The sequence below is a fragment of the Heloderma suspectum genome, chromosome 4 (assembly GCF_057233095.1).
Source record: "Heloderma suspectum isolate Gila_16-S chromosome 4, 16-S_ref, whole genome shotgun sequence".
NCBI classification, from domain to species: domain Eukaryota; kingdom Metazoa; phylum Chordata; class Lepidosauria; order Squamata; family Helodermatidae; genus Heloderma; species Heloderma suspectum.
This window is the reverse complement of record NC_139461.1, coordinates 248,587,501-248,612,399: the sequence shown is the minus strand read 5'-3', so window position 1 is coordinate 248,612,399 and position 24,899 is coordinate 248,587,501. Positions and strand designations below refer to the sequence as shown.

At 44.5% G+C, this 24,899-nt stretch overlaps 1 protein-coding gene across 10 annotated transcripts in view; it reads left to right on the top strand.

Moving 5' to 3' along the window:
* PLEKHA6 (pleckstrin homology domain containing A6) overlaps nucleotides 1–24,899 on the top strand; it is a 180,448-nt gene that overhangs the window by 153,871 nt on the left and 1,678 nt on the right. For 5 of the 10 annotated variants that reach the window (XM_084853216.1, XM_084853217.1, XM_084853211.1 and 2 more), the window contains 6 exons: nucleotides 3,964–4,093; nucleotides 5,189–5,298; nucleotides 8,286–8,477; nucleotides 9,908–10,072; nucleotides 10,505–10,638; nucleotides 11,741–14,839. In XM_084853216.1, coding sequence (XP_084709342.1) covers nucleotides 3,964–4,093; nucleotides 5,189–5,298; nucleotides 8,286–8,477; nucleotides 9,908–10,072; nucleotides 10,505–10,638; nucleotides 11,741–12,032 — 1,023 coding nt within the window. In that variant the 3' untranslated portion in view covers nucleotides 12,033–14,839. The other 5 variants (XM_084853218.1, XM_084853213.1, XM_084853212.1 and 2 more) reach the window with 5 other exon arrangements.

Genomic DNA, 24,899 nt, shown 5'->3' with positions numbered 1-24,899 from the left:
CTGTGACATCAATGCACATGGAATCACCATTGGGTCTTTCAAGCCTACAGCAGTTGTGTCCTTAGATCAGGGGTGCAGAACCTCAGGCCTAGCAGCCAAATCTGGCCCTCCAGGGGTCCCAGTCCAACTCTCCAAGGTTCCCCAGAATGCCACACCTTCTTCCCCTTTTCCTGGCTTTTGCATAGTTTTCCACCATGCTAAAAGGTCAAATACCTCTCCTAAGGCTCAGTTACTGGCAGTAAGCTTTAAGCTACAATATGGTGGCATCTTTGGTCTTTTCACCCCTTTGCCTTTGGCAAAGCTCCCCTTTGCCCCTGACCCCCCCAGCACTGGAATGCAGCCCCTGAGAGCACCTCAGAAATGGAATTTGGCCCTCGGAGTGAAAGAGGTTCTGCACCTCTGCCTTAGATAGTCTTTTGCATTGTGTGGCAGTCTAAGACTGCAAGGACCATAAAATATCTGCATTCTGGAGAATGTGCCTTGAAAGAGATGCATTTTTATTTTGAAATGACAGATATTTTTGAAGTGGTTGAAAGTCAAGCCCCCTCTCATATTGCATACATGGTTCAGTCAGTGACACTGACAGGCTTGCATGGCTTGATACCAGGTTGCCCAGCAAGGAAAAAGGCTGGGCTGGATGATGTCTGGGCTATTGGGGTGCTCAGTTGTAGCTGCCCTGCCCTGGGTGTAGCACCTGCCTCTGTTTGAGTCTGTGTCTCACTAATTCTCTTTTCCTTCCCATTCTCACAGTTTCTCTGCTCTTACTCCTAACACTTCTCAGCTTCCTCTTCACTCCAGGAGCCTGGTCCACCTCGACCTCCCCTCCCCAAATCATATGTGCCCTTGGAATCTCCTCCGACTGTCCCTCCGCTCCCTACTGAAAGCCGCCTTTGGCCGTATCCTAACTCCCCTTCCTGGCAGCAAAGCAGTGAGGCGAAGAGGGGACAGGTACCAAAATGACGTCTGAGAGCCAGAGGCATGCTCTATCCTCTGCCACACTCAGCTGGAGTTGGGGAGGGATATGTAACCAGTTGGTTAACAAGGCATCTGTCTCAGCCAGCTGATGCTCCCTTAGGCCCATTATGGATAATAAGGGCAGTTTCACAAATAATGTTTTTTCTTATGTGTGGATTATATCCAGGTATGAGAAATGTCACCTGCCTAAAGCTTCTGGGACAATTTGCCTTTTTGAGAATGTCAGGAGCTACATTCTCTGAATGGCTGATTGTGATCTACCCTAACTGGATGAGGGCAGAAGGTAGGAGTGGGACTCAGATCTGATATCAGATACCTAAGCTAGAGAGAAACATTCCTCCACCCATCCCCAAGAGCTAAAGTCAGGTTAAAAGGAGGGATTTTGGCTTGGTATATACATGTTTTGCAGGCTTTGAAACAATACAAAAACCTGCAAGATCTGTTTGATCGGAAGCAACAGTGGGGAAAAAGAAATATTTATGTACATAAGAAGCGATACCTCTCTCAAACAGCTTTCTACTCTCTCGAAAAAAAATTGTCTGTCTACAGCCCTAAGTTGCAATTACAGCCTACAGCCCTAAGTGGCTGCAATCAGACGTCATGCTAAACCAGTTTAGTGTGACAAGAACGAGCTGCAGCAAGCTTTGTGCTCCCGCTCCCCACTCCTCCAGCATGACTGCAAGGAGTTCAGAAATGTTTGCTTCCAATTTCACTTCACAGTTCATTGCTGTGTCCAAACCAAAACTATGGTTAATCTTAACTCTGCCTTGTTGAAACAAGCCAGTTTCGTAAAACATGATTTGAAAGTGGCTTGTTTCAAACAAACCACAGCTGATTAACTAGTTTGTCAGGTTCAGCTGACACAGTTATGGGCTTGCATGATGTCCAAATGCGACATATTTATACCAGTGGTCAAGCTTTCTATGACTTCATTGGCTCCTCTGTCGAACGGTAGAGCGATATGCCAAACTTGTCTATAAGCAAAAATATCATGATCAATAACACATTTCTCTGAGAATAACTTTCAGCTCAGTTTATAATATAACCTTGGATTAAAATCTATGAAGTTTCACAGCTCAACCAGGGTGAATTTGATCTACATTAAATTCCTCAAAGGCAGTTGAAATGCTTTAAAGCTGTTGAATTGGTTTTTCATCTCAGCATGAAGAGGGGATATTGTGTCATTGGGAGCTCATAAGAGCTGATTTAGTGGATGCAACCAGTATAGGCCAATTGCAAGGTGGAGAAGAAAACCTCCAGACTTTAAAACTGACCTTCCTTTCCCCAGTGACATTTCACAGGCTTTGCATATCAGAAACATGAGGTAGCTGCGAAGCTTAGGTGATTCAGGGGAAGCTCTGCAAAACATAGTGCGAGCAAGGTCATAGAAATAAATAAAGAAAAAAAGATACTTAAGGCAATTGTTTTACTTTTTAAAAAAATGGCTGAAATTCAGCCTTAGAGGTTGTCCTCCAATCATAATATCCTGCATAATATCTCCATAAAAGTTTGTTTTTAACTAATAAAATATTTTGGACTAATGTCACTGATTCTGACTGTCCATTAAGCTATTAAGAAGTTCAGTAATTTCTAAGGGAAATGCCATTACGATACAAGGGAGATGTGAGTCAAATGTTTATTCTGGGCCAAATCCATATAGAACAGCCTTCCCCAACCTGGTCCTCTCCTGACAGCAACTCCCAGCACCCCTGACAATTGGCCAGGCTGGCTGGGGCTAATTGGAGGTGTAGTCCAAAACATCTGGAGGGCATCAGGTTAGGGAAGGCGGCCATAGAAACTTCCACTCTTTTTTGGCACAGATGTTCAGTTGAAGCTGTAGTGAGACTCATGTCTTTATTCTGTTCATGTTTTAGTTGATATATGAACTGAGGTGGAGGTCATTATAATATATGTAAAAAATACCAGACTGGCAGGTTCTTTGGTGCAAGTGAACAATATAATGGTTGCAATTGCTTTAGCCCATTGTGCCAGCCCATTCTGCGTCACTTGTCCCCGTGGCTTTTAGTTCTATTGTCCTTTCCCATTCCTCCATTCACCCCCTGTGACAGTCATCTGTATGACTAACAGAGAATGCCCACAGAGATGCTCTTGAGATGAAGCAGAAGGACAGGGACTTGGGCAAGTTTTTTGGTGCAGGTGTCAGAATGCTCATCCTTCCCAGAAGAGGAACCTTCTCTGCAGAAAAAGCCTCTTCTTCAAGCTGTTGCTTATTTTCTGATCAAGAGCACAATGATTTTCCAAAGGTCTGTTGCTCTTGTACGGTTTCTAGTTCCCATTCGTCGGAGTGGAGTAGTGGTGGCAGCTTATGTTCCATCCATCTATCTATCTATCTATTTATCTATCTATCTAATCTCCAGCCAGCCTGAAATTTCTAAATCCTGTTAGCAACTGGTCATACCTTGACCATTGATTCACGGAGGCGTGATCTTCAATTGAACCAAACCCAATGCAAATATTTCCACACACTTTAATAAGCTTGGATTGTGGCTGATAAGAAAGGCTCTGGAAGGCTGGGGCTGTAAAGCACCATCACCCACAACCTGACTTTGCTTTGACTTAGGAATGGAGAAAATTCTATCCACCCTCACCCCCAAAGCCAATGTTTTGGGTACAATAGGCTCTGAATGAACCCCCCACATCGTTGGTTTGCTTCTGGTTCTTCAAATATGTGTCAGACATGAATTTGCCTCCACCATTCCCCGCCCCCCCCCCCGACTGATTAGTTCTCAGACATTGGGCACTTTTTCTGAGTTATTTTCTAATGATGGTGGGGAAAACCCTGCACAGGTGCTTCTCTGGTGACTGCTTCCTTTCCCCGTTTCTGCCTGGGCATTTCTGTTCATTTTTTGACATGTATGTTTGTGTCTGAAATCTGTGTAGTTAAGGAAAGTGGCATCTGTCTGGAGGCAGGACGTCTCTTTGGCTGCCCCTGCAGCATCTCACAGGAAATGTATTTGCTCCCCACAGTCCAAGTCCAGCCTTGAGCAGAGCAAGAAGGACCATCACCGAACATTGGTTTCCAGTTCTACAGTAGAAGCTGGTCTGTTGCAAACAAGGCAAGACCAAGAGGCTGACAAGCAGGTTGCTCTCAACAAAGGTACCTGCAAACAACATGCAATTTAGGAGGCGACCTGATTGGTTTTACCAATTTTTATGTTCTTCTAACCCAGAGATGGGAAACCTCAGGCCTGTGGGCCAAATCCAGCCCTCCTGGGGTCCAAATTTGGCTTTCAGGGATTCCCCAGATCACCCCACCCCTTCTCCTGGCCCCGCTCCCACCACCAGTTGGTGACTTCGCAGCTTTTGTGCAGTTTTCCCCCTATTCTAAAATGCTGAAATGCGGTAAGAACATTATGCTGGTATTTTTTGGTAATTCAGCCAAATCCCTTTTACCTTTACCCTCAGTCCCACCAACCACCGGAATGCAGCCCCTGAGAGCTTCTCCGAAATTGAATTTGGCCCTCAGGCTGAAAGAGGTTCCCACCCCTGTTCTAACCCAAAGTGCCTCATTTGAGATGACCACATTCAACAAAGGACAAGGTTCCTCTATCTTTTGGTTGTTTGGAAGAGGGAATTTCAGCAGGTGCTGCTTGGCTCACTCCACTGGTGCTATGTCATGAGCAGATGCCCCTCTCGATACTTCCTCTTCTGCACAACAGTTAAAGATTGAGGGTCCCAGTCCTCATTCTTATTTTGATGAGCCTATGATCTTCTTTGGCCTCTATATCCTGGTTCCTCAAACTCTTTTGTGTGTGTGTGTGTGTGTGTGTGTATTTAAACTGCCACTACTGTATTATGTTTTACTGTAATATGATTTTAATTAGATTGATTGTAAGTTGCCTTGGGCATTGCTGTATGCAACTGAAAGGTGGGATATATAGATATTTTAAATAGCTGTGAATAACATTTTCAGTGAAAAATGACCTGTTTTTCATGATACTTTTGGTAGTCAAATCCTGATGTCCCAGCCAACTGGTAACTGAAAATAATGTAGTTATATACATTTGGGGGAGAAGGGGGAAACTTTGGCGGGGTGTGTGTGAAGCCATCACTCCTTGAGAGGAAGGACTCACATTGTTCCAAAGAAGGATCTATCAGAAATATGGTGATATCTGCCCATCTGTATTGCCACTTCCAGAAATCTGATTTGTTTCTTCTTGCTAATGAAATATCTTCCTTTGCTATCTTCTAGTTGGCATTGTTCCCCCAAGGACCAAGTCACCCATGGATGATGACACCACACTCACATCAGGCGTGGTAAGGAGGACTGCCAGCAACCTATCCAATGGACTGAATTCTCGGGTAAGGCCCAATTTTGCATTTTTCCCCATATTTATTTTGTTTATGTATTTCTAAAATATGTTAGTCATCCTATAGCAAATACCTCTCAGGACGATGTAGAATAAAATCAATACAATCCAAGAATCTATATACAACAAACCAAAAAGCAGTATAGCAAATTGAAACAGAGAGATGAACATAAAATAGCCATCAACCACACAGAAAGCTAAAAGATATTACCAGGTTAAAAATGACTTTAACACAGCAGCAAAATATGCAGAGGAATAAAAAACCTGTGAAAATAAAAAGATCTTTGCTCGGTGCTGAATGCATGACAGAGTTTTAGTTTCAGAAAGTAGCTGCAGTTTTGTTCCTGGAAACACTCAGGCTGCCATAAACTCACAGCTACACATCGCTTGTCAAAGGGGGCAGGGGTGTTATCATTATTAGTATCACTATTAGCATCATTGTAATCATCCAGCAGTGTCTCCTGCTGCTCCATCTTTTTTCTTTTACCAAATCTAACCATCCCTCCCCCACACCTGCAGGTTTGGTGGTTGCCCTATCAGCCTGCCCTCGGGTCTTCGGATGCTGCTCTTAAATGCCAGATCAATTCAAAATAAGATATCCCTCATTCATGATTTAATAGTGGATGAGTGGCCACTCTGACATGCATAACCAAGACCTGGGTGGGTGAGCAGGGAGGAGTGAGTCTCTCCCCGCTGTGCCCACCAGGGTATTTGGCTCAGCCTCAAGGTAGACTTGTCGGATGGGGAGGGCAGGTTGCTGTGATCTATAGGAATTCCATCTCTCTCTCCAGGCTCCCTGTCCATCTGACTACTAGTCTGGGGTGTTTGCACTTCGGGTTGGGCCTGCTGGACAGATTGGGGGTTCTTTTTGCATAACATCCATCCCACTGCCCAAGAGTTTCACTACCTGAGCTGATGGAGGTGGTCTTGGAAGTGCTGTTGAGATCCTCCAGATATAACATGTATGCCGAGGGAACCTTGTCTGGGGCAGCTCAGGATTTCATGACCTCCTTGACAACCATGGGACTGTCTCAACATGCTGTTGATGAGACCAATTATTTGGATCCATTTCAGTCGGGGTTCAGGATGGGTTTGGGCATGGAAACAACCTTGGTTGCCTGGTATGATGACCTATGTCGGGAAAGAGATAGTGGGAGTGTGACCCTGTTGATTCTCCTTGATCTTTCAGTGGCTTTTGATACCATCAGCCATTGTATCCTTCTGGGGTAACTGAGTTGGGAGTGGGAAGTACTGCATTGTCATGCTTTTGCTCTTACTTGGATGGCCAGCTCCAGAAAGTGATGCTTGGGGAATATTGCTCAGCCCCATAGATTCTCTACTATGGGGTTTCACTGGGGTTGTTTTAGTCCCCCGTAATATTTAACATCTACTGTACATGTAACTGTTGAGTGCAGTCATTCAGAGTTTTGGACTGTGTTGTCATCAGTATGCTGATGACACACAGTTCTGTTTCTCCTTTTCATCCTCATCAGGTGAGGCTGCAGATGTGCTAAATCAGTGCCTCACTGCAACAATGGACTGGATGAGAGCTAGTAAACTGAAGCTCAATCCAGACAAAAGTGAGACGATGTTAGTGTGTGGTTCTTCTCACTGGATGGAGGGTACCCAATGTAACTTGGGGGTTCTCCTGGAGCCATCGTTGTCACCTGAGGCTCAGGTGGCCTCAGTGGCACAGAGTACCTTCCACCACCTTTGGTTGGTGGCCCAACAACCCCATATCTGGACAGGGATAACCTGGATTCAGTAGTCTATGCTCTGGTAACCTCTAAGTTAGGTTACTGCATTGTGCTTTACATGGGGCTGCCTTTGAAGATGGTTCAGAGACTGCAGCTTATGCAAAATGTGGCAGTTGGATTAATAACAGGGACCAGAAGGTCCGAATGTATAATGCCAATTCTGGCCCAGTTGCGCTGGCTGCCTATATGTTTCCAAGCCCGATTCAAGGTGCTGGTTTTGACCTATAAAGCCTTACATGGTTCAGGACCACAATACCAAGGGAGGCTCAGGGGGCGTCAACAAGGAGGGGCCACAACTCAGTGTGATAGAGCACATGTTTTGCATGCAGGAGGTCCCAGGTTCCATCCCCGGCTTCTCCAGGTAAAGCAAGGCAGGAATCCTGCCTGAAATCCTCAAGAGCCACTTCCAGTCAGTGTCGACAATACTGGGCTAGATGGTCCAATGTTCTGACTCGGTATAAGGCAGCTTCCTGTGTTCTTATGTTCCTACCTAAAGGAGCATCTCTCCTGGTATGAACCTTCCTGTAAACTATGATAATCATCTGAGGCCCTCCCCTGAGTGCCTGCTGCAAGGGAGGCTTGGGGAGTGGCAACAAGGAAGAGGGCCTTCTTGGTGATGTCCCCCCAATTATGGAGTAATCTCTCCAGTGAAGCCCAGCTGGTGCCAACATTGTCATCTTGTTGGTGCCAAGTTAAAACCTTCTTCTACTCAGGCATTTAATAACAAATGATAGGGTTTTTAATAAGTCCTGGGATTTCTTATTGTTGATTGTTAAAAAGTGTGTGTGTGTTTATATGTTGTATTTAAATAGTTTTTGTATCGTGTTGCAATATTTTATTTTTTATGGGTGTTAATTTTTGTAAATGGCCCAGAGAGCTTTGGCTATTGGGCAGTATAGAAATATAATAAATGAAGCCACACACCCCTTGCCAGGCTTATGTTTCCACAAACTCTTTTGTTAATGGTTGCCCATCTCTTGGCTCTGAAGTTGGGCTGCTATCCACTCTGAGTGAGGCCCTTCTCCCAATAGGTGCCAAAATTGTGTTCCATCGAGCTGCCCTTTGTCTACAAATAAAAGTTGAGGAAAATCCTGTTTCTTGTACTCGGGACATTTTCCCACTCTGAATCTGCCCTCAGAGTAGGACAAGACATTAGGCATAAGGAAGATCCCAAGGCTGTATATAACCATAAGGATCCCATTTTCTATCCCCACCATCCCAGGACAGGCCAAAGAGTGCTGTGTTTTCGAATGAGATGAAAGCGAAGATGAGCGTCGAGGAGCAGATTGATCGTATGAAGCGCCACCAAAGTGGTTCTATGAAGGAGAAGAGGCGGAGCTTGCACCTTCCAGCCAACCAGCAACAGGCAGATAGCCCTCTCTCTAAAGCTCCTGCCTCTTACAAAGTGGTAATGGTCAGCCAACCTTTTTACTTTGGAGTTGGTATTAATCGCCTTGGCCACTCAAGCAATCTTTTCCACACCTGCTTTGATGCTAGATGCTTTCTAGAATCTGCCTGGGCAAAGAGGGGCCAGTGATCCTTTCAGAGCGTAGTTCTGTGGGTCCTGAAGCTGTACAGTATGGAAACTAGTGCTGTCTGACTTTAAGAGCAAGATCTGGGGGTGCTTCCAGGTGGAGGGCTCCTAGCACTACAAATCAAAAGACATCGGGGCTGTTCACACATGCTAACCCACACTCAGTGGTTGAGTGTGGCTTGTTTGTTGAACTGTGGGCTAGTGTGTTGTCTGAACCCAGGACATTTTCCGCAGTCTAACTTGTTGACCACCCTGAACAACCCAGCAACACACCATGGGTTCTCAGGGTGCTTGTTCAAGAAAAATAAACACATTGCATGGTTAACAAACCACCCTGCAGAAAATGTCCTGGGTTCAGACAACATGCTAACCCACAGTTCAACAAAAAACCCATGGTTCAACAACAACCTGCACTCAACCGTTGACTGTGGGTTAGCATGTTGTGCAAACCCAGTCACTGTGCACCTATTCCGACTTTTCTTCCTCACTGGATTTTTTTCTGTAAGAAAAAAGATGAAGAAGCGGTGGAAAAACACAAAAGGATTACAAATGCAATATGATGACACCTGGAAGCCCTGTAAAATTCCGTGAATGAGGCAGTGTGATGGCTCAATAAAAGCCTCATTTGGCTTGGGTGAGGGGAAATCAGCAACTTTCTTTACATGGGAAAACTGAATGGGAGAATGTCATTTAGATTTCGTTCCCATAAGGAGAAATGTAAGTGATGAACCTGTATCTTAACTGTACCACTCCAGATTTCAATTTAAATGCTCACATGACTGTATGTGTCGTCTCCCCCCCCACACACACACACACAATGATCAAAGATTCTTTCACATACAAGACTGACATGTTGAGGAAAACATTAGGCTAGGCCTTTTCTCCCTCACATCTAGTTTTCTTTATGCAGGGATCATTATTATTATTATTATTATTATTATTATTATTATTATTATTATTATTTTGTATAGAAGAACTTTCAATGGAGCTGCAGGTGTATTACCTCATCTGCTGTCTGTGTGAAAAACCATAGAGCAACCATCCCCGGCCTGGTGTCCTCCAGATATTTTGGACTTCAGCTCCCATCAGCCCCAACTAGCACAGCCAGTGGACAGGAATGGCAGAAATTACAGTCCAAACAGTTGGAGAGCACCAGGCTGGGGAAGGCTGCCACAGAATGTGGCAAATGAAGAAAGGTTGGAGACAACGTGCTGGATATCAGACAGAAATACTGACAAGGTCTTATAGGGAGTGATCTGCATTAGTATCACATGCTGACTCTAAAGCGGTGTGTGCATGATATGTTTTAGGTGCGCAGACATCGCAGCATCCATGAGGTGGACATATCTGATCTGGAAGCTGCGTTACGCTCTGAGGACTCTGGCAAGATGTATGAGACCCCTCGGGAAGAGATTGCTCGCCTGCGCAAAATGGAACTGGAGCCCGAGCATTATGATGTGGACATCAGCAAGGAGGTGAGGTCCAGCATTTATCTGTGGAACAAGATCTCCCTCCTTCCCAAGGATTTACATTGAGCTTTAGTTGCCTATCCTGCAAATCAAAGAAGCACATGCATGGTTGGAGCAAGATGGCCCCTGGGAGACACCACTTTGTATATGGTGCGGGCCTAGGCTAAATAGCTAGCTGTATGGCTGTGAGAGAAGGACCTAAGATCCAGTCTTTCAACTTTGTCTTCAAGGCAAGATGCTAAGACAGAGGACAATCTGGAGAGAGTTACATAGCCAAATCTGAAGCGAGAGTGTTTTGTGTAGGATCTGATCTAGAACATTTATTAGGAATCAGTAAAGCCATGGCCAAGGGCTGGATGCTAGGGAAAAGAAATTATTACCTAGCTCACCTTCATTGCCACCTTTTGAACTCACCACCGGTCTCTGTCTGCTCTTCAGCTTTCCACCCCAGACAAAGTCCTCATCCCAGAAAGGTACATTGAGCTGGAACCTGATACCCCACTGAGCCCAGAGGAGGTGAAAGAGAAACAAAAGAAAGTGGAAAGGATAAAGACGCTGATTGCCAAATCCAGGTACAATGCAGGCTGGAACCTTCCTTTTCCTATTTTACACATTTTTGCTTTTTCATTCTACCATCTGGTCATTGATCATCAATCCATATTTAATTTTGGCTTTTGAGAGTTCATTCATTAGTACTGCTGGCTATCAGCAATGTCAAAGGGGTCCTTATTGTTCAAGGAGTCAAAGGGCACATTATTGTTCAAGACAGCCTTTAATAAGGCTCCTTATTGTTCACTCTTCTTTCTCCTTTAAACCCCCACCCTTTTAAAAGGGATATATTAGTCTTTGAAAACATGGAACAAATGTTAGCAGATAATGGTGTCCTGACTGTAGCACTTGATCTGACCGACATGATATATCCCACAACAATCCCAGCCAAGATGAGAACAACCACTTGTAAAGAGGTTTGCAGCCCAAAAGTTTCCAAAACTGGATCTTTTGAAAATGAACAAGTCGTTCTGAGGGGGTGGGGGGAATCCATATGCATTTTAATTTTTAGAAATTAAATGGAAAATTAATTTTCCTGTTTTATAGAAACAATTGAAAACAATTTTGACTGCATTTCTGTGGCTGAAAATTTGATTTAGGTATGAACCACATTCAAACATGTGGAGTGGAGAAACGGAATGTGAGGACTTCTTAAAATATTTTCCATTTGAAAGAAATGGCCTTTACAGTTAGCTTTGATCAGGGCCCCATCATTCTGGGATGCAGACTACTACTTCTTCTTCTTCTTACTACTACTACTACTACTACTACTACTACATTTCTATACTGCCCCATAGCTGAAGCTCTCTGGGCTGCTTACAAAAGTTAAAACATTAAAATACAATATACAAAGTTTAAAAACCATTTACATAAAAGCATATGGACAGTATATACAAACAACATATAACTAAAAACAACTTTGAACTAAAAACAATTTTAAAAAAATCCAACACAGCTTAAAAAGAGTATACAAAAGTCAGCACATATTTAATAGAAAGTATGCTATCTACAATTCTCCTATCCCATTGACCTGCCACTCTGGGTGTTGTGACTGCCCCCTGCTTGAGATGTGCTCCGGGACGGTCAGTTACTACTGGAGATGACCTCAAGCCTTCTCTCTTGCAGCATGCAGAACGTGGTTCCCCTCAGTGAGGGAGAGGTGGACGTGCCCCAGGACTCAGAGACCCAATTACAGGAGCAGGAGAAGCGAATAGAGATCTCCTGTGCCTTGGCAGCAGAAGCCTCCCGACGGGGCCGCATGCTCTCTGGTAAGGTGCAAACGCCTGCAGTGGTGCAAGGAAGATTAAGCGACAGAGTACTGCATTCCCAAAGAGACAGAGGCATCTGCTCCCCTCACCGAGTTCTGCCAGGGATAGCTTGTTCTGCATTTAAGTGTAGGCTGTATCACTCGTGGTAAAATAAATGAACTGGAGATGACTACATAATTCCCTTGTGCGGGCAAGAAATGTGCTTCAGAAATAAGATTTGGCAGCTGAAGTGCTGTCTAGTGTAAATTAGGGTCACGGCTTTAAATTAGTTATAGTGATTTCTAAAGGCTAGAGAATTGTCTGATGAAGCCAAAATGTGCTGCCGAACTGCTTTTGTTTTACACGGATGTCAATGTGTCAAAAGGGGCATATTTGCAGTGCTGCCAGCAAGTACCAAACCAAGTCAAACAATATATTAATTGGTCTGGACTGTCACAGTGGCAGCCGCAATGGTACTACATTACATTGAACTTTCCTGTCCTCTCCTTTAATTTGTAGCCCTGAAGGACTATGTCAGACAATTGGGCACTACTTGTATATCCTTAAGTGATGTGTAGGCAATATCATTTCTAGTGAATTGAGTATACCCTGTGTAATATATGTGTTGGCCCTGTGCTGGCCCTTTTTTTTGGTGGGTGCAATCTTATATCCACTTTGTCCACACCTGAAGAATCTGAGGTTTCCACTTTGTCCATTTACCCAAAGAATCTGAGGTTTCCACTACAGGTGCAATCACAGCTGTCTCCAATCTGGTGTCCTCCAGATGTGTTGCACTACAACTTATGGCTGGCAGAGGGATGCTAGGGCTTGTAGTCCAACACATCTGAGGGTCACTAGGTTGGGGAAGGCTGGTCTAATGCATCCCTGGGGAAGTTCAACTCACTTCGATTAGAAGAATCCTCTTAGAGAATTCTCTGAGATACAATCTGGTTAAAGTAGGGTTGTATGAGAATTTCAGCTTTGCTCACAAAATGTGAGCATGCCCTGTTTGCAACTTGAAACGTGACTGCGAGCACACATCCACTGAAAACGTTTGTAAATTGCTGAACATGTGCTTGTGTTCAATTTGCCCGAATTTCCTAAATTTATGCAAATTTTGTAATCTGCACAAATTTAGCACTTTATGCACATTTCCCTTGTAGGATGGATCAGCCCCACCTTAGTCTATCGAGGAAGTTTGGGAAATTTGCACAAATCAAATGGGAAGTTGCACAAATTTCACGTTCAGTCATTGCTCAATTTCTGCGATTTTCCCATTCGCGCAAAGCGAGCAGCGATCGGAAATGCATTGCCAACGGGAGTTGGGCACGAGATGAGCGGTGAGCCAATATTCAGAGAATCCTGGTGGTCTCAAACATAGCTCATTCACCCATCCCTAGCTTAAAGCAGCGTCCCTTCCTGAGAGTGACTGTGCAGAGCAGAGTCCTCCTTTTAGTTCAGTGATGAGAAAATAGTTTCTTATTCCTGAGGTGTTGCTGCGCTGACTCGTAGAAGTGAGTAATAGTCTGAGACTAGAACTGGATGCCATTTACAACTCTGGGGGATTTTTAGACTAGAAAAGGGGCAAGAAAGAGGGGCATGATAGAGGTGTATAACTTACGCATGGTGCGGAGAAAGTGGATAGGCATTTTTTCTCCCTCTCTCATAATACTAGAACCCGGGGTCAGCCTATTAAGCTGATTCAGGACAGACTAAAGGGAGTACTTCTTCACACCGTGCATAATTAACTTATGGAATTTGCTGCCTTGGAATGGTGATGGCCATCAACGTACGTGGTTTTTAAAGAGGCTTAAGGAAATGTCTGGAGTATAAGTTTCTTAAAATCTATTAATCATGATGGCTGTGTGGAACTTCCACTTTCAGAGACAGCATGCCCCAGTTGGTGGGGAAGAACAGTGGGGAAAGGCTATCCCCCTCATGTCCCACTTGTTGCATCAAGTTGATCACTGTGGGATACAGGATGCTGGACAAATTGGGTCTTTGGGATGATCCAACAGGGTTCTTTTTTATGTTCTTCTCTATACAGCTGGGGTTCAAATGTGGGCCATATGCCTATCCCACCCTCTTTTTGATCTGCTCTGTGGTTGCCTTCGTACGTCTGAAATATGCCCAGTTCTACACCATTTTACTTTGGAAGCTGTTGGGCAGGAAGCCACATGGCGTGGCCCATGGCAACAGGGCAGTGGACTGCTGAAAATGCCTCAGGAATGTGCTAGCTCTGTACTTTGGGTCATTGCCTTTGACCGCTGCCCTGGTGTTCAAAGGATTCTATGTATTTAATATGATGGATTTTTATCTTATGTATGTATGTCCTGCCTTTCTGCCAAAAATGGCGCACAAGGCAGCTAATGATAAAAAATAGAGGTTATAACCTAAATCTTCATTAAAACTTAATATCACTTTCCACAGTCCGCAGTCCTCTGACTATTTCTTTCTGAACAATCTGTTCCTGCTGCATGAGCCTACTGAAGGAGCTGGTGTGCAATATTGGACTGCCTCTGCCTTGTGGCCAGTCCTGGTGCAGAAGATTATTATTCGAGCCACATCTGGTCTTATAATCTATGATGAATAGCTGCACATATGAGGGCAGTTCTGAAGATGTTCTAGTTCCCATGTATATTAATGCTTAATGCTATTTGCTGAAGAGCACTGCGTTGAAAAAAAAATCCATCTTCCTTTAGCCGCATGGCAGGATGGGGTCTTCAGTGACTGTTGTCCTTCAGTGCAAATGCCAGGCCTCTCTCTTTGCCTTACTCCATGTTTTTCCCAGTGGGACTCTCACGTCCTCATGGGGGAGCCATTTTGCACTGCTCTGTGATTTCCAATCACGCCTCCTTTTCCCTTTCTTCTAACCCCTGCTGGCTCTACAAAATGTGTTTTCCTTGCCTTTCTTTCCTTTTTCTTCCTTCCTGGCTGAAGCATTGTACGCTCTTCATGCCCGGTCTCCATTTCTTGTTTCCAGCTCAATGTGTCACCCCGAGCCCTCCCACTTCCCCAGCCTCCCCGACTCCACCGACCAAGTCCCTCTCGTCTGACTCATCCCAGGGTGCTGACGGCCATTTTATGCGTGTCTGAGCCATAAAGTAAGCACATTTTCTATTATACTTCATCTCATTCTCTGTTACCTCAGTCTCTTGGAGAAAAGAAGGGGTAAGCTTCTTTTTCAAGAGATCCTCTCTTCATCCATCCATCCATTCATCCATCCACCCACTGATATTGGCTAAGCTAACACTTTCTTTTCTGTCACAAGAAGCCCAGTCTCCTTCCACAGAGTAAGTGCAAGATGTTTCAGCAGTGAATGAAGGTGCCATAAATATCCCTGGAGTTCCTACGGGCAAAGTGGCTTAGCAGTGATTCACCCATGCCAATGTATACCAATAGCAGAACAGGCCTCCGAAAATTAGTATATTGGCATGACTTCAGGTGTGAGCAGTGAAAGCAAGAAATCCCTTGTTCATATCTCACCTCAACTATGAACTCTCTACCTCAGCCTTCCCCAACCTGGTGCCCTCCAGATGTTTTGGACTTCAACTCTCAGCATTCCTGACCATTAGCCATGCTGGCTCGGGCCCAAACATCTGGAAGGCACCAGGTTGGGGAAGGCTGCTATACAAATAGCCTGGGCTTAGTTAGAGAGTCGTGTGCATTTTCCCTGATTTTTTTAAAAACCAAAAGCAAGTTTGGAGGCTGTGAGTTTAAGCAGACAAGTGGTAGGGAGTAGGGTTACTTGACCCTTTCTCGTCCTGTTGCTCTTCCACTCAAAATCACTCTCCCCAGGCTGCTTTTCTTATTGCATGGAAAACAATACAAGTGTCCCTTTTCCTTCTCTCTGCAGGTTAAAAAAGAAGCTTGGGAGCCATTTTGAGCTAAAAAATAGCATTAAAAAAAAAAAGAATTAAGCAGCCGCTTCCTGTGTACTCCTCCATTTAAATTCACAGCCTCCGAAGGTTGTTTTTGGGGCTATTGCTGTTGTTGCTTAAAGTTGGAGGAAAGGTACACACCACTGTGTGTCATGTCTAGTTTGGGCCTTAGGCAAAGCACTATTCTTTCAAACTCAATTTCCCCTCTGTAGTATGTGGATGGCAACCAATGGCCTACTCTACAGGACTGTTGTAGAAGAAACAGAGCTAATGTATGTGAAGGTCTTTGAATAACTGATATGCATTATTATCCTCATAGATCATTATGAATGATTTGCATATGTTTGTAAAGACAAGAAGGCCAATAAAGAGGCAGAATCAGGACTTGTTTGAAAAGAGCAGAAAACTGACCCTTCCAGAAATTTATTTACCCATTTATTTATTTATCATGTACTCACCAGCTTGTTGCTGAATGCAGCGTTCATTAAAACGCACTCTGTCCTTACATTCCATGGATTGTCCAAACAAAGCTATTTCTTATGGTCAAAACTCAAGTTATTTTTGGTCTTTGAGTGGAGTAAGCACTATAATGTAACCAGAGTTCCCCATGTTCTGCTGGACTCACTCCCCCGCAAATTATTCTTTTAAATTCAAATATATTTTAAAAATTTATTTCATAAGTTTGACTGTGGGATGTAGTATTGCTAGAGAAAAAACTGGAGTGGGGGAAACAAAGAAGTGTGTAACTCCCTCTGCCTGTGGGTCTCGTGCCTGATCCAACATTTGACAGAAGTGATCCAAGAAAAGGAACTGCAGACGTTAGGCAGAACCGCTACACCATTTCCATTCCCTTCACAAAACAGTCTGGATTTGGACACACACAGCTACACAAAGGTGCCCAGCTTCTGTGCATATTTCATGTTTGTTCTGCTTGGATGCTTAAATCCACTCTGTCCCGGACAGCAATTACTCCCTATAGACCGTTCTATCTATCTATCTATCTATCTATCTATCTATCTATCTATTTATTTTCTATACTGCCCAATAGCTGAAGCTCTTTGGGTGGGTCACAAAAATTAAAACCAAAGAGCACACAATAAAACAATATAATATATACAAAACATTAAAACCACAGTATAACAATACAACCAGAATAAAACCTAGCGGCAATGCAGGGATTTAAAATACAGATTTAAAACAGCAAAGCTAAAAGTCTAGAAAGCAAAAATGCTAAAATGTCTGGGAAAATAAAAAGGTCTTCACCTGGCGCCAGAAAGAATACAATGTAGGTGCCAGGCGAACCTCACTAGGGAGCTCATTCCACAGCCGGGGTGCCACAGCAGAAAAAGCCTCACTTCCTTTGGCAGGGGCTCACAGAGAAGGGCCACTGAGGATGATCTTAAGGTCCGGGCAGGCACATATGGGAGGAGGAGGTCATCCTTCAGATAACCTGGCCCCAAGCCATTCAGGGCTTTGAATGTTAATACCAGCACTTTGAATCAGGCCAGGAAATGAACTGGCAGCCAGTGCAGCTGGAAAAGTACTGGCATAATATGAACTCGTTGGCCAGTCCCCGTTAACAATCTTGCTGCCCTATTTTGGACCAGTTGAAGTTTCTGGACCATTTTCAAAGGCAGCTGCACGTATAACGCATTGCAGTAATCCAGATGAGAAGTTATCAGAGCATGGATAACTGTAGCTAGGCTATCTCTGTCTAGATAAGGGCATAGTTGGTATATCAGCTAAGCTCATAAAAAGTGCTCCGTGCCACTGAATTCATCTGTGCCTCAAGTGACAGTTCTGGATCCAAGAGCACCCCAAACTACGAACGTGGTCTTTTGGGGGGTACAACTCCCTCCAGAACAGGTTGAATATCACCTAGCCAGGCAGACAAACCACCTTCTAACAGTACTTCCATCTTGTCTGGATTGAGTTTCAGTTTATTGGCCCTCATCCAGTCCATTACCATGCCCAGGCACTGATTCAGAACAGCCACTGCCTCACCTGGGTTTAATGAGAAAGAGGTAGAGCTGGGTGTCATCCGCATATTGATGGCACCTCAGTCCACACCTCCTGATAACCTCTCCCAGTGGTTTCATGTAGATGTTAAACAGCATGGGGGATAAAATAGAGCCCTGTGGAACCCCATGGCATAATTGCCATGGCACAGAGCAAAAACCCCCCAGCACCGCCTTCTGGAGTCGGCCATCCAAGTAGAAGCGGTACCACTGCAGTGCAGTGCCTCCAACTCCCAACCCAGACAACCTATCCAGAAGGATACCATGGTCGATGGTATCGAAAGCCGCTGAGAGGTCCAGAAGAATCAACAGGGTCGCATGTCCCTCTCCTGGCAGAGGTCATCCCACAGGGTGACCAAGGCAGTTTCCACTCCAAAACCAGGCTTGAAGCCCAATTGAAATGGATCTAGATAATCCATTTCATTCAAGAGTGCCTGGAGCTGTCCTGCAACCACCCGCTCAAGCACCTTGCCCAGGAAGGGGATGTTGGCCAGTGGCCTATAATTGTTAACATCCTCCGGTTCCAGGTTAGGCTTTTTCAGGAGTGGTCTGATTACTGCCTCTTTTAAAGCAGCCAGCACCACTCCCTCTCTCAAGGAGGAATTTACAACCTCCTGGAACCAGCTGGACATCTCCTTCTTGTTTGATTTAATAAGCCATGAAGGGCAAGGGTCAAGCACACAAGTGGTCGATCGGATTTGGTCAAGCACTTTGTCCGCATCCTCAGGCTTCACTAACAGAGGCCACCCCTCTGTGAACTGAAGGATGGAGATGAATATATATTGCATATGCCACAAGTCCATCTTTCAGGCTGCAATCCTGTGCACACCCCAATGAATACAGTGAGACTTACTTTCAAGTAAGCATGCATAGGATTGCAGTGTTAGTCTGGTTATCCTCCATCATTAGTAGTCCAGAAGACAATACAAGAATTAAACACTAAGCTTTCATGTCCTTCAATTAAAACTCCAGGGAATAGGGTGAAGGTTACACTGCTGGCATGGCTAGAGCAGAAAGGGACCACTCCTATTCCACTGGTGATAACAGAACTCTAATTTCCAGTTATTTCCCCAAGGACCAATTAAAAGTTCCATCATACATTTGCTAATAAAAGTAGAATTTTGATACTGAATTCTTCTCTGCCATGACATTTTAGACAGTCGAGTTTCCTAAATAAATAAATAGTGCAGAACCCTGGGCTAGTCATTGCCTTCTTCCAGTTTACATGCATTTGGCACAACCTTTTCTGGTGAGCACCATTAAGGGTTTGAGAAAGGTCCTCATGCAGAAAGGTCAGCCTTTTTAATGTCAAAGTAACCTTGTGTGGCGCAGAGTGGTAGGCGGCAGTATTGCAACCGAAACTCTCCCCACAACCTGAGTTCGATCCCAGCGGAAGCTGGGTTCCAGGTAGCTGGCTCAGGTCGACTCAGCCCTGCATCCTCCCGAGGTCAGTAAAATAAGTACCCAGCTTGCTGGGGGAAAGGTAGTCATGACTGGGGAAGGCTGTGGCAAACCACCCCACTATAGTCTGCCATGAAAATGCCAGCGCAAGCGGCGTCCCTCTAGGAGTCAGTAATGACTTGGTGCTTGCACAGGAGGAACCTTTCCTTTCCTTTTCCTAACCTCTCCCTGTTAAGACAAGCCTGTCAAATTCACAGCCTCTGCTCATCTTGCAAAAGCAATGTCAAAGGTCCTTCCAGCAGGCCTGCAGCCTTAGGCTCCAGTTACTGTCACTGATTCTTCTCTCTCTCTCCTCCTTCCAGCACAAGCCCTGGCTGCTGTGAATGCTGTGAAGTTCCACGGAGCCACGTTTTAACACCGGAGTCTGCATCCCAACACAACCACTTAAAGATGCACATGGTTGTTGTTATGGTTCTCTCAGAACATCCCCTCCTTCAGTTGAGCTGTATTCAGGAAGGAAAAACTGCCTCTGAGGAGAATGGGGGATGTCCGTCTCACCTTGGCCCAAGTTTCCCACACACACACACACCTCCACTACTGCCGTGGCCCATATTAACTGCCCAGACAAGCCCTTTAAAACCAGTAGCAGATGGATGCAGAGTGCCGGACCTGTTCCGTTCCACAAGGCAAGTCTTGCAGTCATTTCCAAGGCAAAGGACCAGCAGGTAAAGATCAGCTGTTGCTTGGAGTAGCTCAGCACTGAACTGGAACAGACACGCTGGTGGCAGCAGGGGGAGGTGAAGCTTCCCATGCTAATGTAGCCATCTCCTGGGGCTCTCTCCCCTTCCACCAACTTGTTTTTGTGGGGAGGGCAGTTGTGTGAAGAATGACTCGTCACTGCAGCCAGGGACTTCATAACCCCTCCACTGACGTGAGCCCCAGATCGTTCTTTTCTTCCTCTCACCCCCCACCCCACCCCCGGTTGGTCTTCTCTGTCAACCAGAATGGCTTTAGCATCTTTAATATCTGGAGCTAAGTGACCTGCGCATGGCCACACTTCTCTGCTTATGCTCACAACCATTCACAGGAAAAGGAAGAAGGAGGAAGCATGAATGGACAGACAGAACTTTGTGGATGTGGCAGGTGAAGAAAAAAGAAGGCTACCCATCTGAGAGGGTGTGTGGAGAAAGCAGAAGAGGCTTTGGAGGAATCTGCTGGTTTGTGGAAATACTGCTGTGGTTGTGACATGCTGGCATTTTCTTCTTTTCCCAAGCATAAGGGTGGGATGGTTCAGAAGATGTGTGTAATGTATGTGGGCATGGAGTAGAGGTGTAGATGAAAGATTGAATGGGGAAAGACAAGAGTGGAAAAGTTTTGTTGGCTGGGATTAGACCCAGTGAGATCTCTTTTCTTGTAGACACAAAGCAAAAATGGGACTCGGTAGGTGATATTTCCTTCTCACATATGAGCCAATTCAGAGTACTGCCATTGAGGAAACTCCTCTTGAGTTCTCCGGGGCATATGTCTAGGTAACAGGACCAGGAAGAAAACTGTCTGTTGGAGAGATCACTGAGTTAGCCACACACTTAAGAGTCTTTTACACCAGCCTTTGAAGCAGAAGGTCCTGCTAGCGACAACAGGAGATTTGAGTACATGAAATTTGGGTCTGAACTAAACGAGATGGGCCATGAGTCAGTCCCCATGGCAAAGATGAAGCGATCCACTCCTGGCAGTTGTGGAGAGGACCAAGTGAGGCCTCTTCAATCTCTGCCATTTGTAATGTCTGTTCTTGCTGTGGACACCAGTAGAGCAACCTGTAGGTGATTTGGAGGTAGAATTCTCTCTCTCTCTCTCTCTCTCTCACACACACACACACATGCGCACGCACGCACACATACACACACCCCTTTCATCCATCTCCTCTGCCAAGGCTATAGCTGCATGATAATTACTGCTGTGATCTTTCAGAGGAACTGAGCTCCTACAGCAAGAGTGCAGGACCACAACTGCAACTGCTCCCATCTCATATGGTCTCAAATGAGCCCTGCTCGTCCAGATGAGCCCTCATTGTTTCCTCAATAGTTTGAGAGAAGAATTAATTGAGAAGGGCGCTAGACCAAAGGGTCAGGTACAGAGAGAGACAACGTGGGAGATTTATTCATTTTCAAGTAAATACCAATAGAGTTTCCTCCACCCACCAAGATTTATTCAAGTAGCTCTGACTCAGTTGTCTTGTCCCCCTACTGAGCCAGGGTCTAATTTGGACTTCCTTTCCACACTGCAGTTGTCCACTGAAAGGGAGTGAATACCTGGTAAGGCCAGTCTGGATATCATTTAGGGTGAGGGCAGTGAACTTCTGTGTTCTCAGGGGCCACCCCGTTCTCCAGACAGTGATCCAAGAACGGGCAAGAAATGCATCTTGTGCATATATAAATGCACAGCCTGATCCCTGCACAAGTAGTCAGGCTCTGCGCTAAAGTTGGCATCACCTCGCAGTATGGGCTGTGCAGTGGGCATGGGCAGGGCATTACATGCAAAACTCAGAGAGATGGATACAACAAGGCTAGTTTTGAAAGTTGCTGTGTAACAAGAGGCCGTAGTTCAGTGGTAGAGCACATGTTTTGCATGCAGAATGGCCCAGGTTCGATCCCTGGCATCTCCAGGCAGGGCTAGGAAAGAATCCTGCCTGAGAGCTGCTGCCAGTCAATGGACCCAGTGCTCTGGCTCAGTATAAGGCAGCTCCCTAAGTTCCTAACATTAAAGTGTTGATTCTCTCACATACAACTTTGTGTGTGTGGGGGGGGGGGGGAATCCTTTTAAATAAAACCTGTGGGCCAGTTTTTCCTACAAAAACATAATAGGGCCACCATGGTGGCACAGGAAATTGTTTCACAAGCTATCAGTTTGCCATACCAATATAAGGTCAAGCTGGATGAAGTCTTCCCAAACTGGTTCCTTCATTCTGTCCCAAATTACATTTTTATGGAAGTAACTAAGATTGTTCTAACTATAGGTCAGAACACAGAAATGCAGTAAGCTTTTCCTTTTAATTTCCATAAGCTGCATTTTCGGAAGGTCTCATGGCTGTTTTCAAAAGTGCTGAAAACCAATCCATCCAGCATTCTGGATTCTCCACAAAGACACAATGGAAGATGCTGCAGGTGGGGATTGGCATTTTAGACTGTGATTTTACTTCTGAGTGACAATTTAGTTCTGTTGAAATGCTGATAGGTTCACGGAAGAAGTTAGCAACGCCATTCTGGGCTTCGTTTTGGCATATACATGTCCACAAGTGTATTTCTCAATTTTATTCAAAGATATGTCAAAGCTGGAGGCTCTGTTTCCATACTATTGGTTTGAAGAACACTACTTTGGCTTGTAAAAGCAAGGTTAATTTGGATTAAACATGAACTGGTTTTCTCATTCCCAAAGTAGTGCTCAAATTATGGGGTGGGCTGCCCCCCATCTGATGGCCCTCTTAACTACTGTTATTAGCTAAGGGGGATGGACTTATCTGAAATTGGAGGCAGTTGGCAGAGTGCTTGAGGCTTTAATTGCCTTCCCCCATATTTTCCTCCATAATTCAAGCACTGCCCAGTTACAATGTTGTGGTTGTATGAAAGGCAGGCCTGCTTTTGGTTTGAAGCAGAAAAGGCTAGTTTCTCAAATCACCATGAACTTTCTTCTAAATTATAACCATCTTCCCAGCACAGTTAAGTAAGCTGCCTGGGTACCACCAAGAAACTCTACTTTGCAGCCTAATTCGTTTATCAGTGTAGAACAGGCCTAGTTTGCCATCATCAACTCTACTTTGGCCATAAGGAATTGGAGTCCTGCTCACATAATGGGAAGAGACAACCACAGAATCTCCAAGTGATTCCATTTTCCAAATAGAAGAATGCAAAATCATTCTTCACTAAAGCTGCAATCCTGTGCACATTTACCTGGGAGTTAGTTTCACTGAACTCAATGGAGCTTGCTTCTGAGCTGAGATGCATACAATACACTGTTAGACTCATTTCCCCCTTTTATATAGCTCTAATGTAGGCGTAGGTCTGTGGGATGAAGTCTCTGCAGCAGCTGTGTTGATTCTGTGTGGATCCAGTGTGGATCCCTGCCAGTCAACGGGGAACTGCAAAGTGAGTTGCCACAATAGCCCTTTGGGAGAAGTGTTGTGCAAACCCTTGTACAATCTGGGACTTGGGCTGCAGTGTTATACCCACTTTCCTAAGAGTAAGCCTCACTGAAATCAGTGGGGCTTACTTCTGAGTAGATATTCATAGGTTTCCACTGTTAGCCTTCCAATCCTAAATGTGCTGGGTTGGATCCAGACTTTGGTCATGCTTAGAGCAGACCCATTGAAATCAATGGGACTAAAGTTAGCCGTGACTAACTTGTCACACTGATTTCAATGTTTCTACTATAAGCATGACAGAGTCTGGATCCAACCCACATACTAAGGAGTGCGATCCCATTGCACATCACGAGGCTTATTTCCGAGTATACATGCGCAGGATTGTGCTCTTAATTTTATACAGTTCTGTTTCCCTCACATTCATTTTAAACACTAAAGTAGTCATTGGGAAGCTTCCATCTCATCATTTCTGAGAACTCACCTTAACAGATATTAATAGGAATCATAGGATCTCAGCACCTAACAAGATATTAGGTGCCCAATTGATGGCAGATTGCCTTTAAATCAGAACTGTTCCCACGTCATCCAATACAGTACCTGATTTTGTCAGGTTCTGTTCCCACACGTTCATTTTAGCACCAAAGTCACAAGGGGGGGGGGCGCTTTCCACTCATCATGTGTAAGAATCCACCTCCATATATATAAACAGTAATTAGGTTCCTGGCCCTTAACAAGAACTGTTGGCAGGCTGTCTTTAAATCAGAATGTTCCCCACCTCCCTGTCCAATGAAATCTATGGATCCTTGTTATTATTTAAATGATCCCATTGCCAATATATAGGACACTCCTTGGAATCAGAGTTTTAGTTCCTTTCCTGCAGCAATACATTTGACAGTCCAGAATAATAATAATAATAATAATAATGATGATGAATAATCGATTAATAAAAATTCTTGGTTCTGCTCCTGCAGTAGCATCTGTTAGCTCATAAAAACTGTCCATTGTCCTCTACATGCCTTAATATATGTTTTATGGAAAGTATACAGTGGTGTGTGTGTGTGTGTGTGTGTGTGTGTATATATATATATATATATACACACACACACACTCACTGTACTGGTTTGTTTCATGTTAAATTTCTCTCTCCATGGACAGGGCCACTGAAGTCAGCCCTGCCATGGAGTTTCTGAAATGGAGACACTTTGGGCAGTTTATCAGAATAATTAAAAAAAAAAAGACATATTTAAATAAATATATATATATATTTTCTGCTTTTATTAAAAGCAATTTTATTTAAAATAAATAAAAGCTGTCAGTTTAAGATGCATTTATTTCTTTGTTGTTGGGTAAGAGAGCGCTTTGTATGTCTGGGCCTAGTCCTCAACTGATGCCATCTGGCATAGCTCATTTGAAACTAGGGAAGCTACAACTTGAACCTGTTGAGACTCTGGCCTGGAAGGTACATTATAGGAAGATGTGTAGAACTGTAACATATCAGGGAGCGCAAAGATTGTCTTGCTGGTACACAGCTATCCCATTGGGATCCTTGCAATATAGGTGGCTTTTAAAAAATGTCAATGTTACTCTTTGTTTTTACCTCCC